This window comes from Taurulus bubalis (genome assembly GCF_910589615.1).
Source record: "Taurulus bubalis genome assembly, chromosome: 14".
In the NCBI taxonomy this organism is placed as follows: domain Eukaryota; kingdom Metazoa; phylum Chordata; class Actinopteri; order Perciformes; family Cottidae; genus Taurulus; species Taurulus bubalis.
This window is the reverse complement of record NC_136602.1, coordinates 17,134,048-17,159,657: the sequence shown is the minus strand read 5'-3', so window position 1 is coordinate 17,159,657 and position 25,610 is coordinate 17,134,048. Positions and strand designations below refer to the sequence as shown.

Sequence of the window (25,610 nt, the reverse complement as noted above, 5' to 3'; positions counted from 1 at the left end):
TTGTACTGCTTTCCATTGATTTAAGAGAAATGCTGTTACCTGTGGAGATATCGCTTTTTCTGTCTGTTTGCCTGTCTGATTTTGTCTCCCTCTCGCATGTGCATGTTGGATACAACTGGTATTGACACTGTTTTTGCCCCATCTCTTCTAGGGTTTCCAAATGAGCCTGCAGCTGATATTGCTCTGAACACAGTAAAGAGCTGGATCGAAGAGAATCCGGATAAGGTAGGACATGGCGGAGTAATGCATGTTCAAAACAAATGGCTGTCAATCTGAAGTCACCTGTCCTTCAGTGCTGACGCTGTCTATTTTCTGCTTTTCTGTGAGAGGAGTTGAAAGACCATCCAAACAGCTGAAAAACAGAAAACTAATTATCATGCATCTCCGTATCAGACAGACATCTTATCCACCTGCCTTGCTTGATCAGCCATCTAGTTTGTGGTCTGAATGCATATCAAATTAAAAGCCAGTCTGAGACTAATCAGGGTGTAAATGGTCTGTTGAATGTTTAATTAGTCTATGCTGGAAAAACATAAACACATCAGATGAAATAATCCGAAATTGGTTTTGTATTAGATGAATTATAATGATGCCTTCCAAGGACTCAAAAGCTTGAGTAGTCTGGAAATACCAATTCAAGTTTCAATATTCAGTTCTTGTACAACAATTACAGAAGCAATCGTTGACAATGACAATATAAGAGCTCAGGCTCCCCTCAGCAAAAACAGTAAACAGTAAGTAAAAGTATATAAAGGGAAAGTGACATGATCGTATCAATTGTGCTGTACCACTACAAACCACGTCTAAAGCAAAAAGCAAGAGGAATGGTATAATCTGAAAAACAGATGATTATCTTCAATTTGTGAGTGTTTAAGTGAGGAGAAAAGTAGTCTTCATTTGAAATGACCATCACAAAGGCAGTGTGGATAACTGAAACGGATGTGGACTTTTTTATTCTAAAGCTTTTTTTGCTGATGATTGAGCTGCCAGCTGCTCTAAGGATCTTTACCACAGAGAAGACAATATTGCTGTCTAATTATCCACAGAGTGAGAAATACAAATACTGTGTGTGCTAGTTTCTAAAGTTAATTTACTATGTGGCTTTGATGTCAGACTAGAAAAGTAAATAAAGTTTCATACACAATGCTTTTACAGCAGCATTATTATATAAGACATGTATTAATAAAATGGTTATTCAGTCTCTTATATTTTAATTAACAGTTTGTGATGATAGAATTTGGTCCAAGTGTCAGGAGGCTGTTTGTACAGAAAATGCATCAGTTTCTTAGCCAGTGAGTAATAGTAACCTTCGGGGGTCATCTCTGTTAACTGTAACACGGTTTATATCTGTCACTGTGGATTGAGGTGTTTTATAAAGTTCCCAGCTCAATGTGCTACAACATCCCTCAGCCGGTGTTATGGATGTTGTGAACAGGCAGCCAAATGATTCCGAGCTGCTGGATTACTTTGCAGTTGATGTGCTATGTTTGCGTCACTTGTTCCCTTCCTGATGATTGCTGTAAAATGTACTTTGGGAATCCATCAACACTCTGGCGTAAAGAAGGTTTTCTATAGCTTATTGCTGACTGTAAATAACGAGCTAATGTGCAAAGCTGACTTTTTTCTTGTTGTTCCACGCCCATGGATTGCTATTTGCCATATGGAAGTTTCTCTGCCGCACATAAAAGACCATTCTGTGATGCATTGACTGATAGCTATCGTGTCGTCTCGGTATGAGTTGGGAAATATTACAATTCACGGACGGGAGAAGACGTCTACGGAGGCTTCCCTGAACACTGTTTGGCAAAGCTGTGCAAGCACAAGCAGTGGATCTTCAACTGTAACTAGACCAGGAGTGAGTGAGCATTTAACGAGATCAGAGAGAATAAAGTGCTACGTTTTACCCAGAAGCACAGCTGTATTACATTGGAAAGTCTTCCAATCAAACCGCAGGTCTTCCCCTCCAATTTTCCTTCACTCACCATTGCTTGGTGGTTACTCGTAGTGCATCCCAAACCAGTTTTCTAAAAAAAAAAATCCTTATTATGTCAGTTAGTTTGTACTAGAATTTAAATAGAATTCAAATAAATGTCTAGTAGCGCCTAAAGGAATAGCACAATGTATTTCCTGTTAGCTGCTTTAGTGTTACATTGCACATGTATTTTTTTTTATATAAAATCCCTTATTAGTCCCACAGTATGGAAATGTATTATCTACATTGTAACCCATCCTTAGTAATTAAGGAGCAGTGGGCAGCCGTGAAGCGCTCGGAGTCTAGCTCAAGGACACTTCGACATGCAGACTATGGGGAGACCAGGGATCGAACCGGCTATCTTGGGGTTTCAGGACGACCACTCTCCCCATGAACTACAGCCGCCCCAATCCCGCCCGTTGTGTCTGATGTGTTTATAAAAGCAATGTATCACTGCAGCATTTACTCGATAGACACACCCAGTGTCAACCTGATTGATAACTGGCATGATTCTGTTTCAGGCTTTGTGTCAACTCACAAGGAGGTTATAAGCAGACTGCATGTCTCATTCAGACCTTACAGTCAGTAAATAGATTGGGAATAAAAGCTATGAATGTTCTGCACAATAATGTGCGGGCAATGTTGTACAAATTGTTGTTTTCTTCATTTTCTCTCTTTTGAGAAAGAGATGAGATATTGCACACTATACCATCAACATGCTCCCAAAGGTTCTGCATTGCTACAGTACGTCATATCACAGATTGCAGCTAGTTTTCCAAAGATAGATCGAGAATGAGAGGTTTGAAACCCAGTCTATCAGGCATGGAACAATAGGACTAGATTGCACCGCTCTATGTGCACTCGACCCAGAGGAGCGTGTGTTGTGGGCGTCCGGAGACGAGTCATTTCAGGGCCATGATAAGGGCTCTGCTTTGGGGAAGATACTGTGCTATTGTGGCTGAAATTTCAGTACAATGGGCTGGCTGGGAATCTAACACACTGAGGTGGCAGAGTGCAGGCCACAGCCCCCCACCATAACACACCATATGGACACACACTCTTACTCGATACCATTGGCTGTGCATGTCCAGCACTTTATTAATTTTCATCGCTCTAGCTTGATACTACAGCCAATTAGCGCACCATTCTGTAAAGCTTACAACCTACAGAATCCGCCAAAACCGACACACCTCTTGTTAGACAAAGCCTTAGCCACTTATCAAGCACTGCATCTAGCCAAAAATGTTTCTTCCCAGCGAAGAAACTGAAATATAACGTACTTTTTGATGAGAACAATATTCCACATGGCCTTGCTTGTACTCTAAAGGACCATGCGCTTCCTGACCGTTACAGCAGCTCTCATACTACGGGTCACAAATGTGAAATTTGACTCATTTTGATTGGCTAAAAAGGCTCTCAGTCTCATTTGGATGGCTTTCGACAGCTCCCATAGGCTCACATGATTCAAAGGAGGGGTTTTAGACGGAAAACAGCCTCAGAATAGGCTTGTGAGATTGCGAGATTACCCAGTTCATTACTCGTCGCGCAATGCATGCCGGTTAGATTTGTGTCCGACTTGATCCCGACGCCATGCACATGTGGTCAGGGATGATCTCACGAGAGCAAGGCGGCCGCCAATTTTAGAGCCAGGCGACGCAGTAGCTCTCTATCGACTGCATGGCCCAGTGCATGATGGGAAACGCCTGGCTGTCGCCACACCAGAGAGCTGATTGGCTCCTAGATCTGACTATTAGTCAATTGTTTAATCTAAAAACATATCTTGTGTGGTTGCTAATACAAAATCGTATTTATGCAAAACATATCAAAACCAGTAGTAATGTATTTCACAGGCAGACATAAAAAGAGCAAAGGATACACACACATTTTCTACATGAATAAATATTTATAAACACATAACAAGTGTGATCTGTAAACTACAAGTAGCCTAAAGTTCGGCACTAACAGGAAGTCATTTTTTCTGTGAATCCTGTGTATACTTTGAAGGCAGCCTAAAACTGTCCGACTTGACCGCAGTTTTTTTGCCTCCTGCTGCGGCCGCCTGCTCTCGTCTGGATTCCAGGCGAGGCGCAGGTCTTTCGAACAAGCCTATTGGCAGATGACTGGAAAAAAGTTAATCTGACAATATTTTATGATGATTTGAGGGCTCAAAAGCATATTTTTTGTTCAATTTGGGCAGGGGTGTCAAACTCATTTTAGTGAAGGGGCCACATACTGCCCATTTTAATCTTAAGTGGGCCAGACCAGTACAATCCTAGCATAATAACGCATACGTAAAGACAATATTTCTCTATGTTTAAATCATTGATGAAGGTTTTTGTTTTGGATGATAAACCCTATTTTCAGAATCAGAATCAGAAACCGTTTATTTGCCAGGAATGTTTACACAAACAAGAAAGTTTTCTCGGCGGAAGGTGCATACATTAGACACAACAATCAACAATCAACGACAACAACAGTGCAATGGGTATTAAATTAAGTATAAGATAAAGTGCTCAGACAAACAGATAAGGTCTTTCTACAATAAACTAGAAACATAAAGACCAAAAATTCAGCCCACTGTTTATCTGCCTGGGCTCTCCTCTGCAGATGCAGATTCCCTCGCTTTGCGACACGTTTGTGATGCCACTTTCATTTCACTTTCATGACGTGATCCATTTTTTACGACTTGCAACACAATGCCTCGCGTTGAAAAATACAGTGAAATGCCCCAAAACCTTATCCCCATTTGCTGCTTGTACTTTTCTCCCTGAATACTTTCTTTTGTATTTCTAGTTTTCGACCACTCAAAGCTTTGTACACATGTCACTATTCGCCGATTCGTACACTAATGACGTAGGCCCATCGGGATTCGGGACCCTCACCAACTCTGAGCAAGCGATGATGTTGCAGATTGCAACCATCTGAAGACCCCTCGCTCATCCTTCTCTTTCCTAGTGAGTCAGAGAGCTCTGGTAGACTTCGGGAAACGTAAAAAAAAAACATGAAAGGACTTATCACTGCACACTGTTTCTTTTATGTAAAACATATGAATACTTCTTCTATTGGTGGTTATCCAGTTGAGACACTGTACGTGTGAGTTTGTCAGGTTTCAGTCACACACTAAGCAATGGGAGTGTAATTGTCCACTGATTGAAATGTACACACGAGTGGGTCTGAGGTCTCAGGGCACTGTTACATCAAATGGCAGAGGACTTTGTGTACATACAGTGTGTGTGTGCAAGACAGAGAGAGAGGGAGAAAAAGAAGACACTGCATGATTGATTAGCAATGAGTTTATCTCTCAGGCCAGCACTCTGTAGCGCTGATGCACTCACCAGCACACAAAGGGCCCCAATGCCAGCGTGAAATTCACTCTTAAAAGCATGGACTTCCATTGTGGAAGAATAAACAGCCCCGCTGTGGTCAAGGAGAGGACATCCTTTAATCTAAAGACACCTGAGTGCAGGAATGATCCTTCACATCACAATAGATGAAAGAATAAGGGAGTTCGGCCTCTGCCTCCCTGTATCTACCACACTGATACATGGAATATAATATTTGTATGGTATGTAAACAGCAGACCAGAACGCTCTAATTTCTTCAAAATTGCACAAGAGGCTGCAGACACAGAGACGGGGTCAACCCAACAGAACCAGTTCTCCATGTGGTATTGGAGCAGTTTTTTAGATCTAATTTTGTTTAATTCACATTTACACAGGTCTAATCTGCAGATGAAAAACGTGGCCTGACACTTTATTTGGCTGCCACGGTGCTATGGATGGCCAAGCTTTTTAATGAAGCTTTTCAAGGTCCCAGCAGCCCAGTGTTGCTGACACATTCTGAACACTTGAGACAGATTGGGAGTCTGTAATAAGCTCTGCTGCACTGTGCTGCTCAGGACAAAATTGATGTGTAGAGATTTCACCTTTCAACATCACTCTGGTTTGGGGTTTGGTATTAAGCACTGTGCCGATGACGCTCCAAAAACAGGTGTTTACATCCCTTTTCCTGTTCTGTGAATGATCTGTTTACCATTGTAACATTTATCATTTAGGACACCTGACAATAAATCCCATCTCAAACCAGGGCTGGAGACTTAACGGTGATTTGTGACAAATGTCAAGTGACTATTAGGAATAAATACAGTATAGTGTATGTTTTGTATGATTGTTGTTTTCTATGTGAATGGATATCAGTTAAGGAGGCTGTCTGGCTTTTGGCAGATGGAGCCATAACATGACGCACTCATTGTCATTCAGCTGAATAAGATGGATGGTTTCCGTTATCAGGGCAATATTGTGCGGTTCGCCTTTAGAAAATGTGAATTACATTTTTGAGTATTGTGACCAGCTTTATGAAACAGGTATGGTAAGCAGACAGTAAACCACATGCATATGTGCTCCTTGTGCTTGTTTATCACCGTCTATACATGGGGCTTATAATGATAATGAGTTGCCTCAAACGCAAGGAGAATACAGATTCAAAGTCCACCTTTTTTTCTTTAAAGCCAGCAGTTCTGTTCCATTAGCCGCGTCCAGACAGTCGATTTTAAATGCAAGCTTTCTTTCATCAGTCTTTCTAAAAGACTGAAGCATAATAATGCATGTTAATGTTATAGTGGTATCCTCTGTTGTAAGGGGCAGTACAAACTGTGTACCTCTATTATTGTCGAAATAAAAGGGACTATTTCTTTAGTAGTCAGCAGCATCTCTCATGAGGTTTTGATAGCAACATGGAAGTTGAGGACCACAGTACTGGTAGATATAACAGACTGGAAAGATGTATGCGAACAGCCTGCTCATGTTTCTGGTGAATCTACTCTGAGGTAAAACCTTTAAATGCTCCTGTCAGTGATTGAGTGCTCTGCATCAAAGATGAGTTGCTACAGACTTTTTGAGGATCACATTTACTGCATATGATATTGCTCTGCCACCCACAATGTACAGTGTATAGAGTCTCTGGACTACAGATACAAAACTAACAACTACTTTTCCAGTTGAGGCTTTTTCGTCAACTATGAAAGACACACTTTTATTATTTCTTTTACAAAATCTGGGGCCAGTAATTGGACTACAAGGGATTTTCAGGCTGTGGAATGTAGTCTGCTAAAAGGATCTATAGCATTATATCTGGTGGAAGTTCTGGCAAAACCCCAAATTGACATCTTCAAATGTCTTGTTTTGTCTGACAAACAGTCAAAAGCGCAAATAAATTCAGTTTGAGACCATAGAAGAAAGAGAAAACCTCTGGAAAATTCACATTTGGGAAGCAGGAAAGAGTGAAATTTGGGGATTTTCGCTTAAACTTGACTTCAAGGATTAATCTATTATTACAGTATTCTTCTATTGATTCACTAATTATTTCACTTCAGGTGACTAACAGTAAATACTGTATATATAAACTGGCCATATGACTGTTATACAATCCATTGATGACAATCCTTTTTCCTGTCCTTGTTATGTCATAGAAACCTTGACTAAAAATAGTAATGGAAAAAAAAAATGGCATGTGTTTAAAAGTCTCTATCCAGTACAGTGGTAGATACACATTTAGATTAGAGTATGGACTGAAAACCCCAGTAAATTCAGCTTGAAGTAATGAAAAACACTTTGAGAAGAGAAAGCTAACACTAAGTGGGGCTGTACTTTAGCTCTCTGTTGCTGCATTGCCTCTTCATGGTGTTTTTATTGTCTAGTATCTAATGAAAAGACTTTGCCAAGTGTCGCATCTGGAGCCGAGAGAGGCACAAATTTGATCCGCGTATGCCTGGAGGAGGCCGATGGGCCGCTGATGGTTTGTGCAACTGGCATGGTGTTCAAAGGCAGTACTGGTCTTTTGAAGTCAGTGTCTAGCCCCTTTGAATCATGTGCTGTGACTGAGAGCATCAGGGAGATACGGCCAGATCAGGAGCTGAGGGCACGACTAAACACTTGACTCTGCATTCGCATACTGTACTTGTGTCGCGTGTGGATGGAATTTAAAACTGATATAACTGTATTCTTTCTTCAGCCTCTCCTGCAGATTTGGCCATATAAATGCTTTAGAGAGAGTGTGTGTGAATGCCTTATTAGTTTTCTCTGTCAGATAATTACTTTTCTGGCACCAGTGCTAATGCATGCCATGTAGTCTAATACATTAGTGGCAGCCATTTGGCCCAAGGCAGCAGAATGGGGATTTTATGGCTTTTATGATCTGAGGATTTTATTATCTGGCTCACTCTGGGTAATATGATGTGTGCTCTTTGATTCCCCTGACCTCAGGTTGGTGTAGTTAAATACTACTAGTTTCAGTGTTTAAATAGATTTAAGATGATATGGATCCAATTTCGCAATTGCCACAAAGTTATTTCTTTAATGCTTAACTTTTAGCACTTTGTGTTATCTGCAGAGGGGAAAGACGTTTTGATTAAGCACGCCTGCTGTCAAAGATAAAGAAAAGCAGCAAATGCTCATGATAAACAGTATTTTCCTTGAATGGGGATGAAGCCTATCATCTCTCTATCTTTTCCAAAAACCAAGGTGTGGCTTCACTCCAGGTAATTGCAGAATTATCACCTTATTGTCTGATGTAGGGTGACTTTGAGTTATCTGTTTTGAGGTGGACGAATATCAAATGTTTTCTTAATGTTTTGTCCCTATATATCCCCTGATATCTCCTCCTTGTCCTGCTGCTCTTGTACACAGGCACTGAGCCCACCAATAAACACAGCCCACTGCACTATTAACACCTGGACGCAAAGATATGATGCCCTCTGAGTTCAGCTCTCTCCGTTCATGCAGATACTGTAGTCCCACCTCCATGCTTGCTGTGCTGGAACAAGCTATCTTAATGACATGCTAATTGATTTAGTGTAGCACAGATAGTGGTTGGCTGGCACACCGTGATAAAGCAAGAGTGGGTCGAGCTATTGGTACAGAAGAGGACAGGAGACTCATCAAACTCCAACTAGCTCATTCACTCTAGAACCAAATTTTACACTGCACTACCCCACGCTGAAGCATGGAGACCTTTACTGTGGAGGTGTTTTGTGTGTGTACATTCAGACTGTTTAGTGTCTGCTCTTGTAAGTACAGTAGATGACCCAGTAAGCTTGTTTTAAGACTGCCGCAAGTTCAGACAGACTGTCTGCTGCTCATCAGCTCCATTAATTATGTCGTCTATCTATGGCCTGCAGAAGCAGATAGTGGATGAAAAACACTCCACTGTCCTCTCACTCACTTGTGCTGATATTAAGCCATAAAGTCTGGGACACAGAAATAACCTTGGTTAGCACTGCAAGTACAAAGAAGTGCTTAATAACACATAGGGCAAAAGAAAAATGTATATGTGTAAGTGAATATGTACAGTTCAACGTATCCTCATGCAGTGGTTCGTATTATATCCTACAAAAAGTTACTCTTCATTTTTCTAGTGCGTTTTCCTACGAAAACCAGCAACATGTGGCAATTTCCGCTCGTTACATGCATACTGTCTTTTTAAAATAAACTTCCGTCTTCATAGGAAACTCATGCTGCGTTCCCACCAAAAGCGTTGCGGGTTTTTAGCACGAGTAGATTGCATGAAAAGTCAATGCACAGACGCGAATGGTTGCGAACAACTGAAATTATTTGCGAAAAATTTCACGCGAGTTGAAATATTTCCACTCGGGGAAAAGTTTGCGCGGTGCTGCTTGGGTCAAAGTAACGACGGATGTGCCGTGACTGAAGTACAAAAGTAACGTGTTGAAAACATCAACGTTGACTTCTTGTTGGGGAATGAACAGCTGTCGCCTGGATGAAATATTGCTGTTTGTTGACCCCGTTCATCTCCCCTCCCTCCCACTCGGTGTGTGATTTTGCAGTCTTTATATGTCCTCGTTCAAGATTACCTGGATAACATACAAAGACATTTTTTGGATACCTATGAATTAAGGGGCATTATTTGTCATAGGTATAGCTACTATAATGCTGGATTAGAACAGCCTGTACAGCTAAATATAGGCTAATTGTTTTACAGATTACATACATTTGAAACAACTCACAGGTTAACTGAATCCTTAGAATCCCTCGCCAACGCATTTAAGTTTAGGTTTTCACAATTTTAAGTGACACATTTATAAGGGCATATTGATGGTTGAAGGATTGCCTCCATAAGGTTCTCAAAATGGCAACAGCTGAGCCAGATGCTAGAAGCCCACAGCGCTAACAGCGGTAAGATTGCGAAATAAGGCAACAGTGCTGACAGAGCTAACAGTGTTTACCTGAGGGGAACCAGAAGTTGGGCATTACGCTCCATCCGACGGTGTCTGTGGTAACAGCGGTGCAGTGCAGGGTGCAGTGCAGGGTGCAGTGCAGAGCTGAAGCCAAGGGCCAGCCAGTGGGGTAGACACGCTGGGTCTCACTGACTATTGACTAGCGCCACCATTTGGGCAGAATATGTGGCAGTGTATGCAGTGTAATGAAAGGCAATACCTAATCAGCAACACAATGTTCTAACCGGTGTTTCTGCATGAAGTCACTACTCATGCAGTGGCAGCCTCTTGTACCGTTCATAGTTGGTTATTATCAGCCACCTCATCAACAAACTTGCTTACAGTGTGAATATTGGGCTACAGTGCCGCAGGCTACAGTGTGTCTGTTTCTGTATCGGGAGCACATACGCAGGACTTCTCGGTGCTATGGACGTTGAAGGGTTGAGTCTCTGTTCAGGGAGGAGGGGTGGAGACCACCGCGGTGATTACTTTAGCTGTTGCTGTGTGATTGCACAGTCTCTGGCATGTGATTAGGGGGAATGGGCCCTATCTCTCACCATCTCAAAGGGGGATCAAATCAGCCTCAAAGCCTGGCTTCAGGCGGTGGTGCATTTGAAAGTCAATGTTTTATTTCTAAGCATAAATTACTTGATCAGGGTACTTTTTTTCCCCAAGGTTGTATTCAGATGTAAGGGTTGTCACTTGCAACAGTTAGAGGGCTTTAGTGTTTGCATATGCCATGTCAAACATGTAACTATCAAGTCGTTTCTTTTATTTCTGCATGGATTTTTCTAAAGTGTCCAGAATTAAAGAAACACAAGCATTTTGCCAATATAAATAGTCACTTTCTTTCCCGAGATACTCCATACATTCAACCTTGTAATAATCGCTTTAAATTTGACACTTACAAACCAGCAGAATACTGAAAAGACATTCGAGGGGAGATGAAGATGCTCATATTTCTAGTGATGCCCAATTGATTCAGTGAACCATAAATGGGTGTGAATACTCTTCAAAGTTGTGTGAAAGGTTAAAACTGTGGTTCAGTTCAAGTCACGCTGAGTTCTAAAGAGCTAACCCCCCATGCAGTTTGCTTTTTTCTCAGAGAGCTTCTATTGAGCTAGGAAGAGAGACATTTAAAGCTTTGAGCCAGTGTACGTCATTACTAGGTGTGATTATGGCCAGATGTCTCTCACAGCCTTTGCTTTACCACCCCTACGTCTAGCAGGCCTTAAAATTATGTCATTGTTCGACTATGGCCTTTGCTGAAGAACGATCTTCACAGTGCTGATTGACAAGGGCGTCTCGCTCAGCGGGACGCAGCCAGCAAGGCTAGCACAGTAAGAGTGGTTCATGTTGTACCTCAACGGGGCTCCAGAAGTAAGGCTGTGCACTGAGGTCAGCTGCGTGGTAGAGGAGGGTGATGGATAGAACAGGAGGTCGCCGCTGTGCTCAGGCTGTGGGGCGTGAGTTCAGCTGGTAAATGCTGGAGTGGAGGGGAAGGCAACATTAAGCACAACATTAAGCATTAAGTGTGTCAGACAGTCTTTTTTTTATGTTGAAGTGCCATCTCATTCGATGCCAAATTATCCATTTCACAGCCATTGGCAGTTGCGGGCCTGTTATTTACGGTAGTTTGATTGATTATTTTCTCCACTCGCATTCTGCTAAGACCCACCCTTCTAAATGGCTAGTACTCTTTTTCCTTTTTTGCATTATTTGTTAAGTGTATTGCTGATGAATAAGATGGTAGGAGGTTAGCAGGGTTTAGGATTTCAACTCAATTGTGGCACGAGTCTCAGCTCCGTCTTCCTGGATTCACCACGTCTCTGAGCAATTATTTAGGCTTCAAGTCTATTTTTCGACAACAAGCTTTTAAGTGTGAGGTTGATGCCCAATAAAAAGCACAGCATAATATGGATCGAATTAGATTGTCTGTTGGAGATTGTGGTGTCAAACTTAAACCTAATGTTAACCTTAATGTTGAAATGGCACACTGATAAATAAGAACATTTTAAAAGGGTACTTCTTATCAAAAAGGCTGCCGGACCATGCACCAACTCTATTCTCAAAAACTTAATTGAAAACAAAGAAAAGAAAAACTTAATTGAAAACAAAAAAAAGAAAAACTCATCCTCACCTTATCATATCACCCGCTGTATGAAAAGTTCTTAGACCATTTTCATCTCTGTGAGTTGTAATATTAACTGTACACGTTGGTGAAGCTGTAGGCAGGAATAACGAGGCCTGGAGACAACCAAGTGTGTTTACGCCACATTACTATGCAAATGTAAAACTCATTGAGCAAAGCAGCTTACTTTTTCTGATGTTTATAACGGCTGTGTATGTTAACAATGTGACCCAAGCTTGAACCTTCGTCAGAGCTGTCTCCTCTGCCTTGTGCAACGTTCCGGGACCAGACACTATCTTCTGGCCTGCTGTATCCTCAGGCTGTCTGAAGTAATCAAAAGAGGGCAGCATTAATTGCTCGACCCTGGCAGGAAGCCAGGTGGTCTGGCGCAGGTCATCACCTGCCCGGGGAAAGGTCGCCCCTCATTCCCTCATCCTCTCATCGACCATCCTCCCTGTTCTTCCTTTGCCTTCACCTTCTGCCACAAACAAGCACCAGGAAGTTACGGCCCGTTCTCTCAAGGGGTGCTGCAAAGTCACCCCAGCCAAATGCCCATCTTATTTTCTAAGCAACAATGCATCTAACCTCAAAGAGTAATACAATTCCATTTAAAACTAGAAAATTTCACAAGAAATTTTGAAAGTGTGGCTACTACTGCCGTAAGACGTCGCAATATGTATACATTACCGGTAGTGAGATGTGTTATTGAGGTAACACATCTCTCAATAACACAATAACCTCAATAACCTCTGCCACCTTCAGAATTATCAGATCAAATGACTTTCTTTGAGAGGGTGAAAAACGTAGTTTTTTACACAATGAAGAAAAAAATCCTTAACCGAAAGCCAAATAAAAAAGAGCCAATCAGACTTCTTCTATGGGAGGAGCCTAATCGGATTCGTTGTGTTGTCCATTTTTCCCCAGCAACAACAGACTCATTGGGTGAAAGGTCGATCCAAGTTGTATCTCCTCACTCACCAACTTTCTGGGGTCAAAAAACGTGCGCGCACACACACGCGGGCGCACATAGACACACACAGTCAATCGTTTTGTGATAATTCTGTGTGTGTCTAAGTCTAATGTATGATATATAAGAATGTGTGTGAAACGTTTTTTGTAGAGTTTAAAATAGATTTCAGAAATTTCTAAATTTCGGTTAGGGTGTTGTCTGAGATGTGTGTGTTTGTGTGTTAATGGGAGGTTATTAAGGGGTTAAACCCGTATATTCAGGCTTAACGAGAATTATACCGAAGAAAGATAAGGGGTAAAGTACCTGTAGTGGATTTCTATGTTCCTGAACTTGAATAAAAGCCAAGGGGATTGAATAAGTTCAAGGATTTAGAGATTAGTTTATATTTAACATTAATTAGAATAGGAGGAGGGGAGAGGAGCTCTTTGCAGGGGTCTGGGTGAAAGTCTCTGTGGGTGCAGCTCATTTGCATAAGGCGGGAAAACCGTGGGTGTGGCTCATGAGCGTCTGACAGAGGACGTTATTAATGGTCTAAAATGTCTATTTGTGTGCCTTGTTGGTAATATTAGGATGTTTAAACCGTGTCTATGAGTCTTAAGCTTGTTTAAGTGTTTAATAAGAGGAAGCATATGGAAGAAAAGAAGTTAAGAAGCGTTTATTTGTGTCTTGAGACCGGTGTAAGTGTAGGTAATGAACATGGGCCATTATTCGAGGTAGGGCACAGAATTGAGTAGGGAGGTGTGGTTACACCAAGAAATAATACTATTGTATTTGACAGACAACCATGAATCCCATCCCATCACGAAGATAATGAAATCATGAGAAGCACAAACAGTCAGGATGTCAGCTGACCAACTGACAGTTCCTCCTGCGCGTGTGTGCGTGTGTGTCACCGTTGCCATGGCGTTCACTGAGAGAGAGAGACAGGATAGTTGATTTAATGAAAAAACTAACTTTCAAACTACTGTATTTGACAGACAACCATGGATCCCATCACGAAAATAATGACATCATGAGAAGCACAAGACTTCTGAGAACGTTTCCGTCTACTTAAATATTTGTAAGGATTTATAAATGAGGGCGTAAATTCAGTTTGTAAAGTGCTCACGTTTCCGTCATGAGAGAAAATTGTGGTCCGATTTAACATGGAGGTTAATGGAGCAGTTGGCCGGTCTTCATGTCGCTTTCAGGCTTGCTGACAAAACAGTATACATTTGTTGGATTCCACGACGCATGTGTACCACCGGCACAATATTTCCAACGTTTTCATATATAAATTATGCCTCAAAAGTCAATATTGTGGAGTGAATGGCAAAATACAAATACAAAAAGGTTGTTTAGGACACAGCTCCTCGTGCTCTAGCGATGACATCACAGCTCTAACCTTCCCCACACACACCCATTGTAAACTCTGAAATGGTTCCCACATTTTCCTAAACTTGAACAATAATTACATGAAAACTGTGCTAGCTATCAGAGGGAGAGAGATAGAGAGGGAGAGAGAGAGGGAGGGAGAGAGAGAGAGAGAGAGAGAGAGGCAGGAGGAGAGAGAGAGAGAGAGAGGCAGGAGGAGAGAGAGAGAGAGGCAGGAGGAGAGAGAGAGAGGCAGGAGGAGAGAGAGAGAGAGAGACAGGCAGGAGGAGAGAGAGAGAGAGAGACAGGCAGGAGGAGAGAGAGAGAGAGAGAGAGAAATCAGATTAACTAATATCATGTCAGCCACGGAAAGGGGGGGGCCAGACAGAGTTAGACAGACAGGGGGCGGTATATAGATCGAATGGCGGGAAAAAAATAGCACTCAAACACTCATGCGAAAAGCCCATTGGGAGGGGCAGAAGAGGGAGAAGACCTTGAAACAATCATGTCAGCCATCAATTAACCAGAGCTGCTCAATGTAAAAAAGTACAACTTTGCCTCTCTCCTACCCAAGACTTCAGTTGGTTTGTTTAAATAAAATGAAATGAATAACCATGTTTAAATCCATGAGTCAGTCACAACAGATATGAATAAAAGCAATGAAATCATGAGAAGCACAAACAGTCAGGATGTCAGCTGACCAACTGACAGTTCCTCCTGCGCGTGTGTGCGTGTGTGTCACCGTTGCCATGGTGTTCACTGAGAGAGAGACAGGATAGTTGATTTAATGAAAAAACTAACTTTCAAACTATTGTATTTGACAGACAACCATGGATCCCATCACGAAAATAATGACATCATGAGAAGCACAAGACTTCTGAGAACGTTTCCGTCTACTTAAATATTTGTAAGGATTTATAAATGAGGGCGTAAATTCAGTTTGTAAAGTGCTCACGTTTCCGTCATGAGAGAAAATTGTGGTCCGATTTAACATGGAGGTTAATGGAGCAGTTGGCCGGACTTCATGTCGCATTCAGGCTTGCTGACAAAACAGTATACATTTGTTGGATTCCACGACGCATGTGTACCACCGGCACAATATTTCCAACGTTTTCATATATAAATTATGCCTCAAAAGTCAATATTGTGGAGTGAATGGCAAAATACAAATACAAAAAGGTTGTTTAGGACACAGCTCCTCGTGCTCTAGCGATGACATCACAGCTCTAACCTTCCCCACACACACCCATTGTAAACTCTGAAATGGTTCCCACATTTTCCTAAACTTGAACAATAATTACATGAAAACTGTGCTAGCTATCAAAAAATGCCCAATTGGGCAAATAAACTCCAGACTTTTGTCAACGTTTTAAACTTGAAATCATTTCTCTACGATACATTATGGCGAGTCACTGTGGGCACAAAGATGTATGTTTTTTTGCTCTCTTCAGTCCGAAACCCCAGTCAAGTGAATGGGACAATTTCTCGCCGTTTTTCGCACTTTTCGGGAAAATGGCTGGTCGAATCTCTTAGAAAAGTCATAGCTCACGATTCCCGATCGGGCCGCACGTTTTGATGTATTTTTTACGCATGTGCGGGCAACGCTGTGGGAGAAGATACGGTCCAAAGTTTGGCGGAATAAGAAGAATAACTAGAAAATTTCACAAGAAATTTTGAAAGTGTGGCTACTACTGCCGTAAGACGTCGCAATATGTATACATTACCGGTAGTGAGATGTGTTATTGAGGTAACACATCTCTCAATAACACAATAACCTCAATAACCTCTGCCACCTTCAGAATTATCAGATCAAATGACTTTCTTTGAGAGGGTGAAAAACGTAGTTTTTTACACAATGAAAAAAAAAATCCTTAATCGAAAGCCAAATAAAAAAGAGCCAATCAGACTTCTTCTATGGGAGGAGCCTAATCGGATTCGTTGTGTTGTCCATTTTTCCCCAGCAACAACAGACTCATTGGGTGAAAGGTCGATCCAAGTTGTATCTCCTCACTCACCAACTTTCTGGGGTCAAAAAACGTGCGCGCACACACACGCGGGCGCACATAGACACACACAGTCAATCGTTTTGTGATAATTCTGTGTGTGTGTGTGTCTAAGTCTAATGTATGATATATAAGAATGTGTGTGAAACGTTTTTTGTAGAGTTTAAAATAGAGTGTCTTGGATGTCAGCTGACCAACGTCAGTTGGCTCCTCCTGCGTTTGTATCACCGGTTGTCGTGGTGACAGCCCTGATTGGCTAACTTAAAACAGGTGTGACACTGTCACAGAGCAGGAGACTGAACTGTGGATTTAATGAGAAAACAACCTTTTAAACTATTGTATTTGACAGACAACCGTGAATCCCATCACGAAAATAATGACATCATGAGAAGCACAAGACTTCTGAGAACGTTTCCGTCTACTTAAATATTTGTAAGGATTTATAAATGAGAGCGTAAATTCAGTTTGTAAAGTGCTCACGTTTCCGTCATGAGAGAAAATTGTGGTCCGATTTAACATGGAGGTTAATGGAGCAGTTGGCCGGTCTTCATGTCGCTTTCAGGCTTGCTGACAAAACAGTATACATTTGTTGGATTCCACGACGCATGTGTACCACCGGCACAATATTTCCAACGTTTTCATATATAAATTATGCCTCAAAAGTCAATATTGTGGAGTGAATGGCAAAATACAAATACAAAAAGGTTGTTTAGGACACAGCTCTGTAGTGGATTTCTATGTTCCTGAACTTGAATAAAAGCCAAGGGGATTGAATAAGTTCAAGGATTTAGAGATTAGTTTATATTTAACATTAATTAGAATAGGAGGAGGGGAGAGGAGCTCTTTGCAGGGGTCTGGGTGAAAGTCTCTGTGGGTGCAGCTCATTTGCATAAGGCGGGAAAACCGTGGGTGTGGCTCATGAGCGTCTGACAGAGGACGTTATTAATGGTCTAAAATGTCTATTTGTGTGCCTTATTGGTAATATTAGGATGTTTAAACCGTGTCTATGAGTCTTAAGCTTGTTTAAGTGTTTAATAAGAGGAAGCATATGGAAGAAAAGAAGTTAAGAGGCGTTTATTTGTGTCTTGAGACCGGTGTAAGTGTAGGTAATGAAGATGGGCCATAATTCGAGGTAGGGCGCAGAATTGAGTAGGGAGGTGTGGTTACACCAAGAAATAATACTATTGTATTTGACAGACAACCATGAATCCCATCCCATCATGAAAATAATGAAATCATGGGAAGCACAAACAGTCAAGTGTCAGCTGACCAACTGACAGTTCCTCCTGCACGTGTGTGCGTGTGTGTCACCGTTGCCATGGTGTTCACTGAGAGAGAGACAGGAGAGTTGATTTAATGAAAAAACTAACTTTCAAACTACTGTATTTGACAGACAACCATGGATCCCATCACGAAAATAATGACATCATGAGAAGCACAAGACTTCTGAGAACGTTTCCGTCTACTTAAATATTTGTAAGGATTTATAAATGAGGGCGTAAATTCAGTTTGTAAAGTGCTCACGTTTCCGTCATGAGAGAAAATTGTGGTCCGATTTAACATGGAGGTTAATGGAGCAGTTGGCCGGTCTTCATGTCGCTTTCAGGCTTGCTGACAAAACAGTATACATTTGTTGGATTCCACGACGCATGTGTACCACCGGCACAATATTTCCAACGTTTTCATATATAAATTATGCCTCAAAAGTCAATATTGTGGAGTGAATGGCAAAATACAAATACAAAAAGGTTGTTTAGGACACAGCTCCTCGTGCTCTAGCGATGACATCACAGCTCTAACCTTCCCCACACACACCCATTGTAAACTCTGAAATGGTTCCCACATTTTCCTAAACTTGAACAATAATTACATGAAAACTGTGCTAGCTATCAGAGAGAGAGAGAGAGAGAGAGGCAGGAGGAGAGAGAGAGAGAGAGAGAGGCAGGAGGAGAGAGAGAGAGAGAGAGAGAGAGAGAGAGAGAGAGAGAGGGGCAGGAGGAGAGAGAGAGAGAGAGAGGCAGGAGGAGAGAGAGAGAGAGAGAGAGAGGCAGGAGGAGAGAGAGAGAGAGAGAGAGAGAGAGAGAGAGAGAGAGAGAGAGAGAGAGAGAGAAATCAGATTAACTAATATCATGTCAGCCACGGAAAGTGGGGGGCCAGACAGAGTTAGACAGACAGGGGGCGGTATATAGATCGAATGGCGGGAAAAAAATAGCACTCAAACACTCATGCGAAAAGCCCATTGGGAGGGGCAGAAGAGGGAGAAGACCTTAAAACAATCATGTCAGCCATCAATTAACCAGAGCTGCTCAATGTAAAAAAGTACAACTTTGCCTCTCTCCTACCCAAGACTTCAATTGGTTTGTTTAAATAAAATGAAATGAATAACCATGTTTAAATCCATGAGTCAGTCACAACAGATATGAATAAAAGCAATGAAATCATGAGAAGCACAAACAGTCAGGATGTCAGCTGACCAACTGACAGTTCCTCCTGCGCGTGTGTGCGTGTGTGTCACCGTTGCCATGGTGTTCACTGAGAGAGAGACAGGATAGTTGATTTAATGAAAAAACTAACTTTCAAACTATTGTATTTGACAGACAACCATGGATCCCATCACGAAAATAATGACATCATGAGAAGCACAAGACTTCTGAGAACGTTTCCGTCTACTTAAATATTTGTAAGGATTTATAAATGAGGGCGTAAATTCAGTTTGTAAAGTGCTCACGTTTCCGTCATGAGAGAAAATTGTGGTCCGATTTAACATGGAGGTTAATGGAGCAGTTGGCCGGACTTCATGTCGCTTTCAGGCTTGCTGACAAAACAGTATACATTTGTTGGATTCCACGACGCATGTGTAGCACCGGCACAATATTTCCAACGTTTTCATATATAAATTATGCCTCAAAAGTCAATATTGTGGAGTGAATGGCAAAATACAAATACAAAAAGGTTGTTTAGGACACAGCTCCTCGTGCTCTAGCGATGACATCACAGCTCTAACCTTCCCCACACACACCCATTGTAAACTCTGAAATGGTTCCCACATTTTCCTAAACTTGAACAATAATTACATGAAAACTGTGCTAGCTATCAAAAAATGCCCAATTGGGCAAATAAACTCCAGACTTTTGTCAACGTTTTAAACTTTAAATCATTTCTCTACGATACATTATGGCGAGTCACTGTGGGCACAAAGATGTATGTTTTTTTGCTCTCTTCAGTCCGAAACCCCAGTCAAGTGAATGGGACAATTTCTCGCCGTTTTTCGCACTTTTCGGGAAAATGGCTGGTCGAATCTCTTAGAAAAGTCATAGCTCACGATTCCCGATCGGGCCGCACGTTTTGATGTATTTTTTACGCATGTGCGGGCAACGCTGTGGGAGAAGATACGGTCCAAAGTTTGGCGGAATAAGAAGAATAATAATAAGTAATAATAATAACTAGAAAATTTCACAAGAAATTTTGAAAGTGTGGCTACTACTGCCGTAAGACGTCGCAATATGTATACATTACCGGTAGTGAGATGTGTTATTGAGGTAACACATCTCTCAATAACACAATAACCTCAATAACCTCTGCCACCTTCAGAATTATCAGATCAAATGACTTTCTTTGAGAGGGTGAAAAACATAGTTTTTTACACAATGAAAAAAAAAATCCTTAACCGAAAGCCAAATAAAAAAGAGCCAATCAGACTTCTTCTATGGGAGGAGCCTAATCAGATTCGTTGTGTTGTCCATTTTTCCCCAGCAACAACAGACTCATTGGGTGAAAGGTCGATCCAAGTTGTATCTCCTCACTCACCAACTTTCTGGGGTCAAAAAACGTGCGCGCACACACACGCTGGCGCACATAGACACACACAGTCAATCGTTTTGTGATAATTCTGTGTGTGTCTAAGTCTAATGTATGATATATAAGAATGTGTGTGAAACGTTTTTTGTAGAGTTTAAAATAGAGTGTCTTGGATGTCAGCTGACCAACGTCAGTTGGCTCCTCCTGCGTTTGTATCACCGGTTGTCGTGGTGACAGCCCTGATTGGCTAACTTAAAACAGGTGTGACACTGTCACAGAGCGGGATACTGGACTGTGGATTTAATGAGAAAACAACCTTTTAAACTATTGTATTTGACAGACAACCGTGAATCCCATCACGAAAATAATGACATCATGAGAAGCACAAGACTTCTGAGAACGTTTCCGTCTACTTAAATATTTGTAAGGATTTATAAATGAGAGCGTAAATTCAGTTTGTAAAGTGCTCACGTTTCCGTCATGAGAGAAAATTGTGGTCCGATTTAACATGGAGGTCAATGGAGCAGTTGGCCGGTCTTCATGTCGCTTTCAGGCTTGCTGACAAAACAGTATACATTTGTTGGATTCCACGACGCATGTGTACCACCGGCACAATATTTCCAACGTTTTCATATATAAATTATGCCTCAAAAGTCAATATTGTGGAGTGAATGGCAAAATACAAATACAAAAAGGTTGTTTAGGACACAGCTCCTCGTGCTCTAGCGATGACATCACAGCTCTAACCTTCCCCACACACACCCATTGTAAACTCTGAAATGGTTCCCACATTTTCCTAAACTTGAACAATAATTACATGAAAACTGTGCTAGCTATCAGAGAGAGAGAGAGAGAGAGAGAGAGAGAGAAATCAGATTAACTAATATCATGTCAGCCACGGAAAGGGGGGGGCCAGACAGAGTTAGACAGACAGGGGGCGGTATATAGATCGAATGGCGGGAAAAAAATAGCACTCAAACACTCATGCGAAAAGCCCATTGGGAGGGGCAGAAGAGGGAGAAGACCTTGAAACAATCATGTCAGCCATCAATTAACCAGAGCTGCTCAATGTAAAAAAGTACAACTTTGCCTCTCTCCTACCCAAGACTTCAGTTGGTTTGTTTAAATAAAATGAAATGAATAACCATGTTTAAATCCATGAGTCAGTCACAACAGATATGAATAAAAGCAATGAAATCATGAGAAGCACAAACAGTCAAGTGTCAGCTGACCAACTGACAGTTCCTCCTGCGCGTGTGTGCGTGTGTGTCACCGTTGCCATGGTGTTCACTGAGAGAGAGAGACAGGATAGTTGATTTAATGAAAAAACTAACTTTCAAACTATTGTATTTGACAGACAACCATGGATCCCATCACGAAAATAATGACATCATGAGAAGCACAAGACTTCTGAGAACGTTTCCGTCTACTTAAATATTTGTAAGGATTTATAAATGAGGGCGTAAATTCAGTTTGTAAAGTGCTCACGTTTCCGTCATGAGAGAAAATTGTGGTCCGATTTAACATGGAGGTTAATGGAGCAGTTGGCCGGACTTCATGTCGCTTTCAGGCTTGCTGACAAAACAGTATACATTTGTTGGATTCCACGACGCATGTGTACCACCGGCACAATATTTCCAACGTTTTCATATATAAATTATGCCTCAAAAGTCAATATTGTGGAGTAAATGGCAAAATACAAATACAAAAAGGTTGTTTAGGACACAGCTCCTCGTGCTCTAGCGATGACATCACAGCTCTAACCTTCCCCACACACACCCATTGTAAACTCTGAAATGGTTCCCACATTTTCCTAAACTTGAACAATAATTACATGAAAACTGTGCTAGCTATCAAAAAATGCCCAATTGGGCAAATAAACTCCAGACTTTTGTCAACGTTTTAAACTTTAAATCATTTCTCTACGATACATTATGGCGAGTCACTGTGGGCACAAAGATGTATGTTTTTTTGCTCTCTTCAGTCCGAAACCCCAGTCAAGTGAATGGGACAATTTCTCGCCGTTTTTCGCACTTTTCGGGAAAATGGCTGGTCGAATCTCTTAGAAAAGTCATAGCTCACGATTCCCGATCGGGCCGCACGTTTTGATGTATTTTTTACGCATGTGCGGGCAACGCTGTGGGAGAAGATACGGTCCAAAGTTTGGCGGAATAAGAAGAATAATAATAAGTAATAATAATAATAACTAGAAAATTTCACAAGAAATTTTGAAAGTGTGGCTACTACTGCCGTAAGACGTCGCAATATGTATACATTACCGGTAGTGAGATGTGTTATTGAGGTAACACATCTCTCAATAACACAATAACCTCAATAACCTCTGCCACCTTCAGAATTATCAGATCAAATGACTTTCTTTGAGAGGGTGAAAAACGTAGTTTTTTACACAATGAAAAAAAAAATCCTTAACCGAAAGCCAAATAAAAAAGAGCCAATCAGACTTCTTCTATGGGAGGAGCCTAATCGGATTCGTTGTGTTGTCCATTTTTCCCCAGCAACAACAGACTCATTGGGTGAAAGGTCGATCCAAGTTGTATCTCCTCACTCACCAACTTTCTGGGGTCAAAAGACGTGCGCGCACACACACGCGGGCGCACATAGACACACACAGTCAATCGTTTTGTGATAATTCTGTGTGTGTGTGTGTGTCTAAGTCTAATGTATGATATATAAGAATGTGTGTGAAACGTTTTTTGTAGAGTTTAAAATAGAGTGTCTTGGATGTCAGCTGACCAACGTCAGTTGGCTCCTCCTGCGTTTGTATCACCGGTTGTCGTGGTGACAGCCCTGATTGGCTAACTTAAAACAGGTGTGACACTGTCACAGAGCGGGAGACTGAACTGTGGATTTAATGAGAAAACAACCTTTTAAACTATTGTATTTGACAGACAACCGTGAATCCCATTACGAAAATAATGACATCATGAGAAGCACAAGACTTCTGAGAACAGTTCCGTCTACTTAAATATTTGTAAGGATTTATAAATGAGAGCGTAAATTCAGTTTGTAAAGTGCTCACGTTTCCGTCATGAGAGAAAATTGTGGTCCGATTTAACATGGGGGTTAATGGAGCAGTTGGCCGGTCTTCATGTCGCTTTCAGGCTTGCTGACAAAACAGTATACATTTGTTGGATTCCACGACGCATGTGTACCACCGGCACAATATTTCCAACGTTTTCATATATAAATTATGCCTCAAAAGTCAATATTGTGGAGTGAATGGCAAAATACAAATACAAAAAGGTTGTTTAGGACACAGCTCTGTAGTGGATTTCTATGTTCCTGAACTTGAATAAAAGCCAAGGGGATTGAATAAGTTCAAGGATTTAGAGATTAGTTTATATTTAACATTAATTAGAATAGGAGGAGGGGAGAGGAGCTCTTTGCAGGGGTCTGGGTGAAAGTCTCTGTGGGTGCAGCTCATTTGCATAAGGCGGGAAAACCGTGGGTGTGGCTCATCAGCGTCTGACAGAGGACGTTATTAATGGTCTAAAATGTCTATTTGTGTGCCTTATTGGTAATATTAGGATGTTTAAACCGTGTCTATGAGTCTTAAGCTTGTTTAAGTGTTTAATAAGAGGAAGCATATGGAAGAAAAGAAGTTAAGAGGCGTTTATTTGTGTCTTGAGACCGGTGTAAGTGTAGGTAATGAAGATGGGCCATTATTCGAGGTAGGGCGCAGAATTGAGTAGGGAGGTGTGGTTACACCAAGAAATAATACTATTGTATTTGACAGACAACCATGAATCCCATCCCATCACGAAAATAATGAAATCATGAGAAGCACAAACAGTCAGGATGTCAGCTGACCAACTGACAGTTCCTCCTGCGCGTGTGTGTGCGTGTGTGTCACCGTTGCCATGGTGTTCACTGAGAGAGAGACAGGAGAGTTGATTTAATGAAAAAACTAACTTTCAAACTAGTGTATTTGACAGACAACCATGGATCCCATCACGAAAATAATGACATCATGAGAAGCACAAGACTTCTGCGAACGTTTCTGTCTACTTAAATATTTGTAAGGATTTAGAAATGAGAGCGTAAATTCAGTTTGAAAAGTGCTCACGTTTCCGTCATGAGAGAAAATTGTGGTCCGATTTAACATGGAGGTTAATGGAGCACTTGGCCGGTCTTCATGTCGCTTTCAGGCTTGCTGACAAAACAGTATACATTTGTTGGATTCCACGACTCATGTGTACCACCGGCACAATATTTCCAACGTTTTCATATATAAATTATGCCTCAAAAGTCAATATTGTGGAGTGAATGGCAAAATACAAATACAAAAAGGTTGTTTAGGACACAGCTCCTCGTGCTCTAGCGATGACATCACAGCTCTAACCTTCCCCACACACACCCATTGTAAACTCTGAAATGGTTCCCACATTTTCCTAAACTTGAACAATAATTACATGAAAACTGTGCTAGCTATCAAAAAATGCCCAATTGGGCAAATAAACTCCAGACTTTTGTCAACGTTTTAAACTTTAAATCATTTCTCTACGATACATTATGGCGAGTCACTGTGGGCACAAAGATGTATGTTTTTTTGCTCTCTTCAGTCCGAAACCCCAGTCAAGTGAATGGGACAATTTCTCGCCGTTTTTCGCACTTTTCGGGAAAATGGCTGGTCGAATCTCTTAGAAAAGTCATAGCTCACGATTCCCGATCGGGCCGCACGTTTTGATGTATTTTTTATGCATGTGCGGGCAACGCTGTGGGAGAAGATACGGTCCAAAGTTTGGCGGAATAAGAAGAATAATAATAAGTAATAATAATAAGCCCGAGCAATAATATGAAGTGCGCTTTGCTATAGGGGTCTATGACCCCTCTAGCTGAAGCCACACTTAATAATAAGCCCGAGCAATAATATGAAGTGCGCTTTGCTATAGGGGTCTATGACCCCTCTAGCTGAAGCCACACTTAATAAGCCCGAGCAATAATATAAAGTGCGCTTTGCTATAGGGGTCTATGACCCCTCTAGCTGAAGCCACACTTAATAATAAGCCCGAGCAATAATATGAAGTGCGCTTTGCTATAGGGGTCTATGACCCCTCTAGCTGAAGCCACACTTAATAATAGCTGGAATTGGGCAGGCCCACTTTCCATAAACCTATTTCAGACAATGGTCC

General features: G+C 41.4%; 1 protein-coding gene across 1 annotated transcript in view; it reads left to right on the top strand.

Annotated features, from left to right (window-relative positions):
- Nucleotides 1-25,610, top strand: part of macrod2 (mono-ADP ribosylhydrolase 2) — a 417,061-nt gene that overhangs the window by 318,480 nt on the left and 72,971 nt on the right. Inside the window, exon 8 of the mRNA XM_079229872.1 lies at nucleotides 152-225. Coding sequence (XP_079085998.1) covers nucleotides 152-225 — 74 coding nt within the window. The remainder of the gene's footprint in view (nucleotides 1-151; nucleotides 226-25,610) is intronic.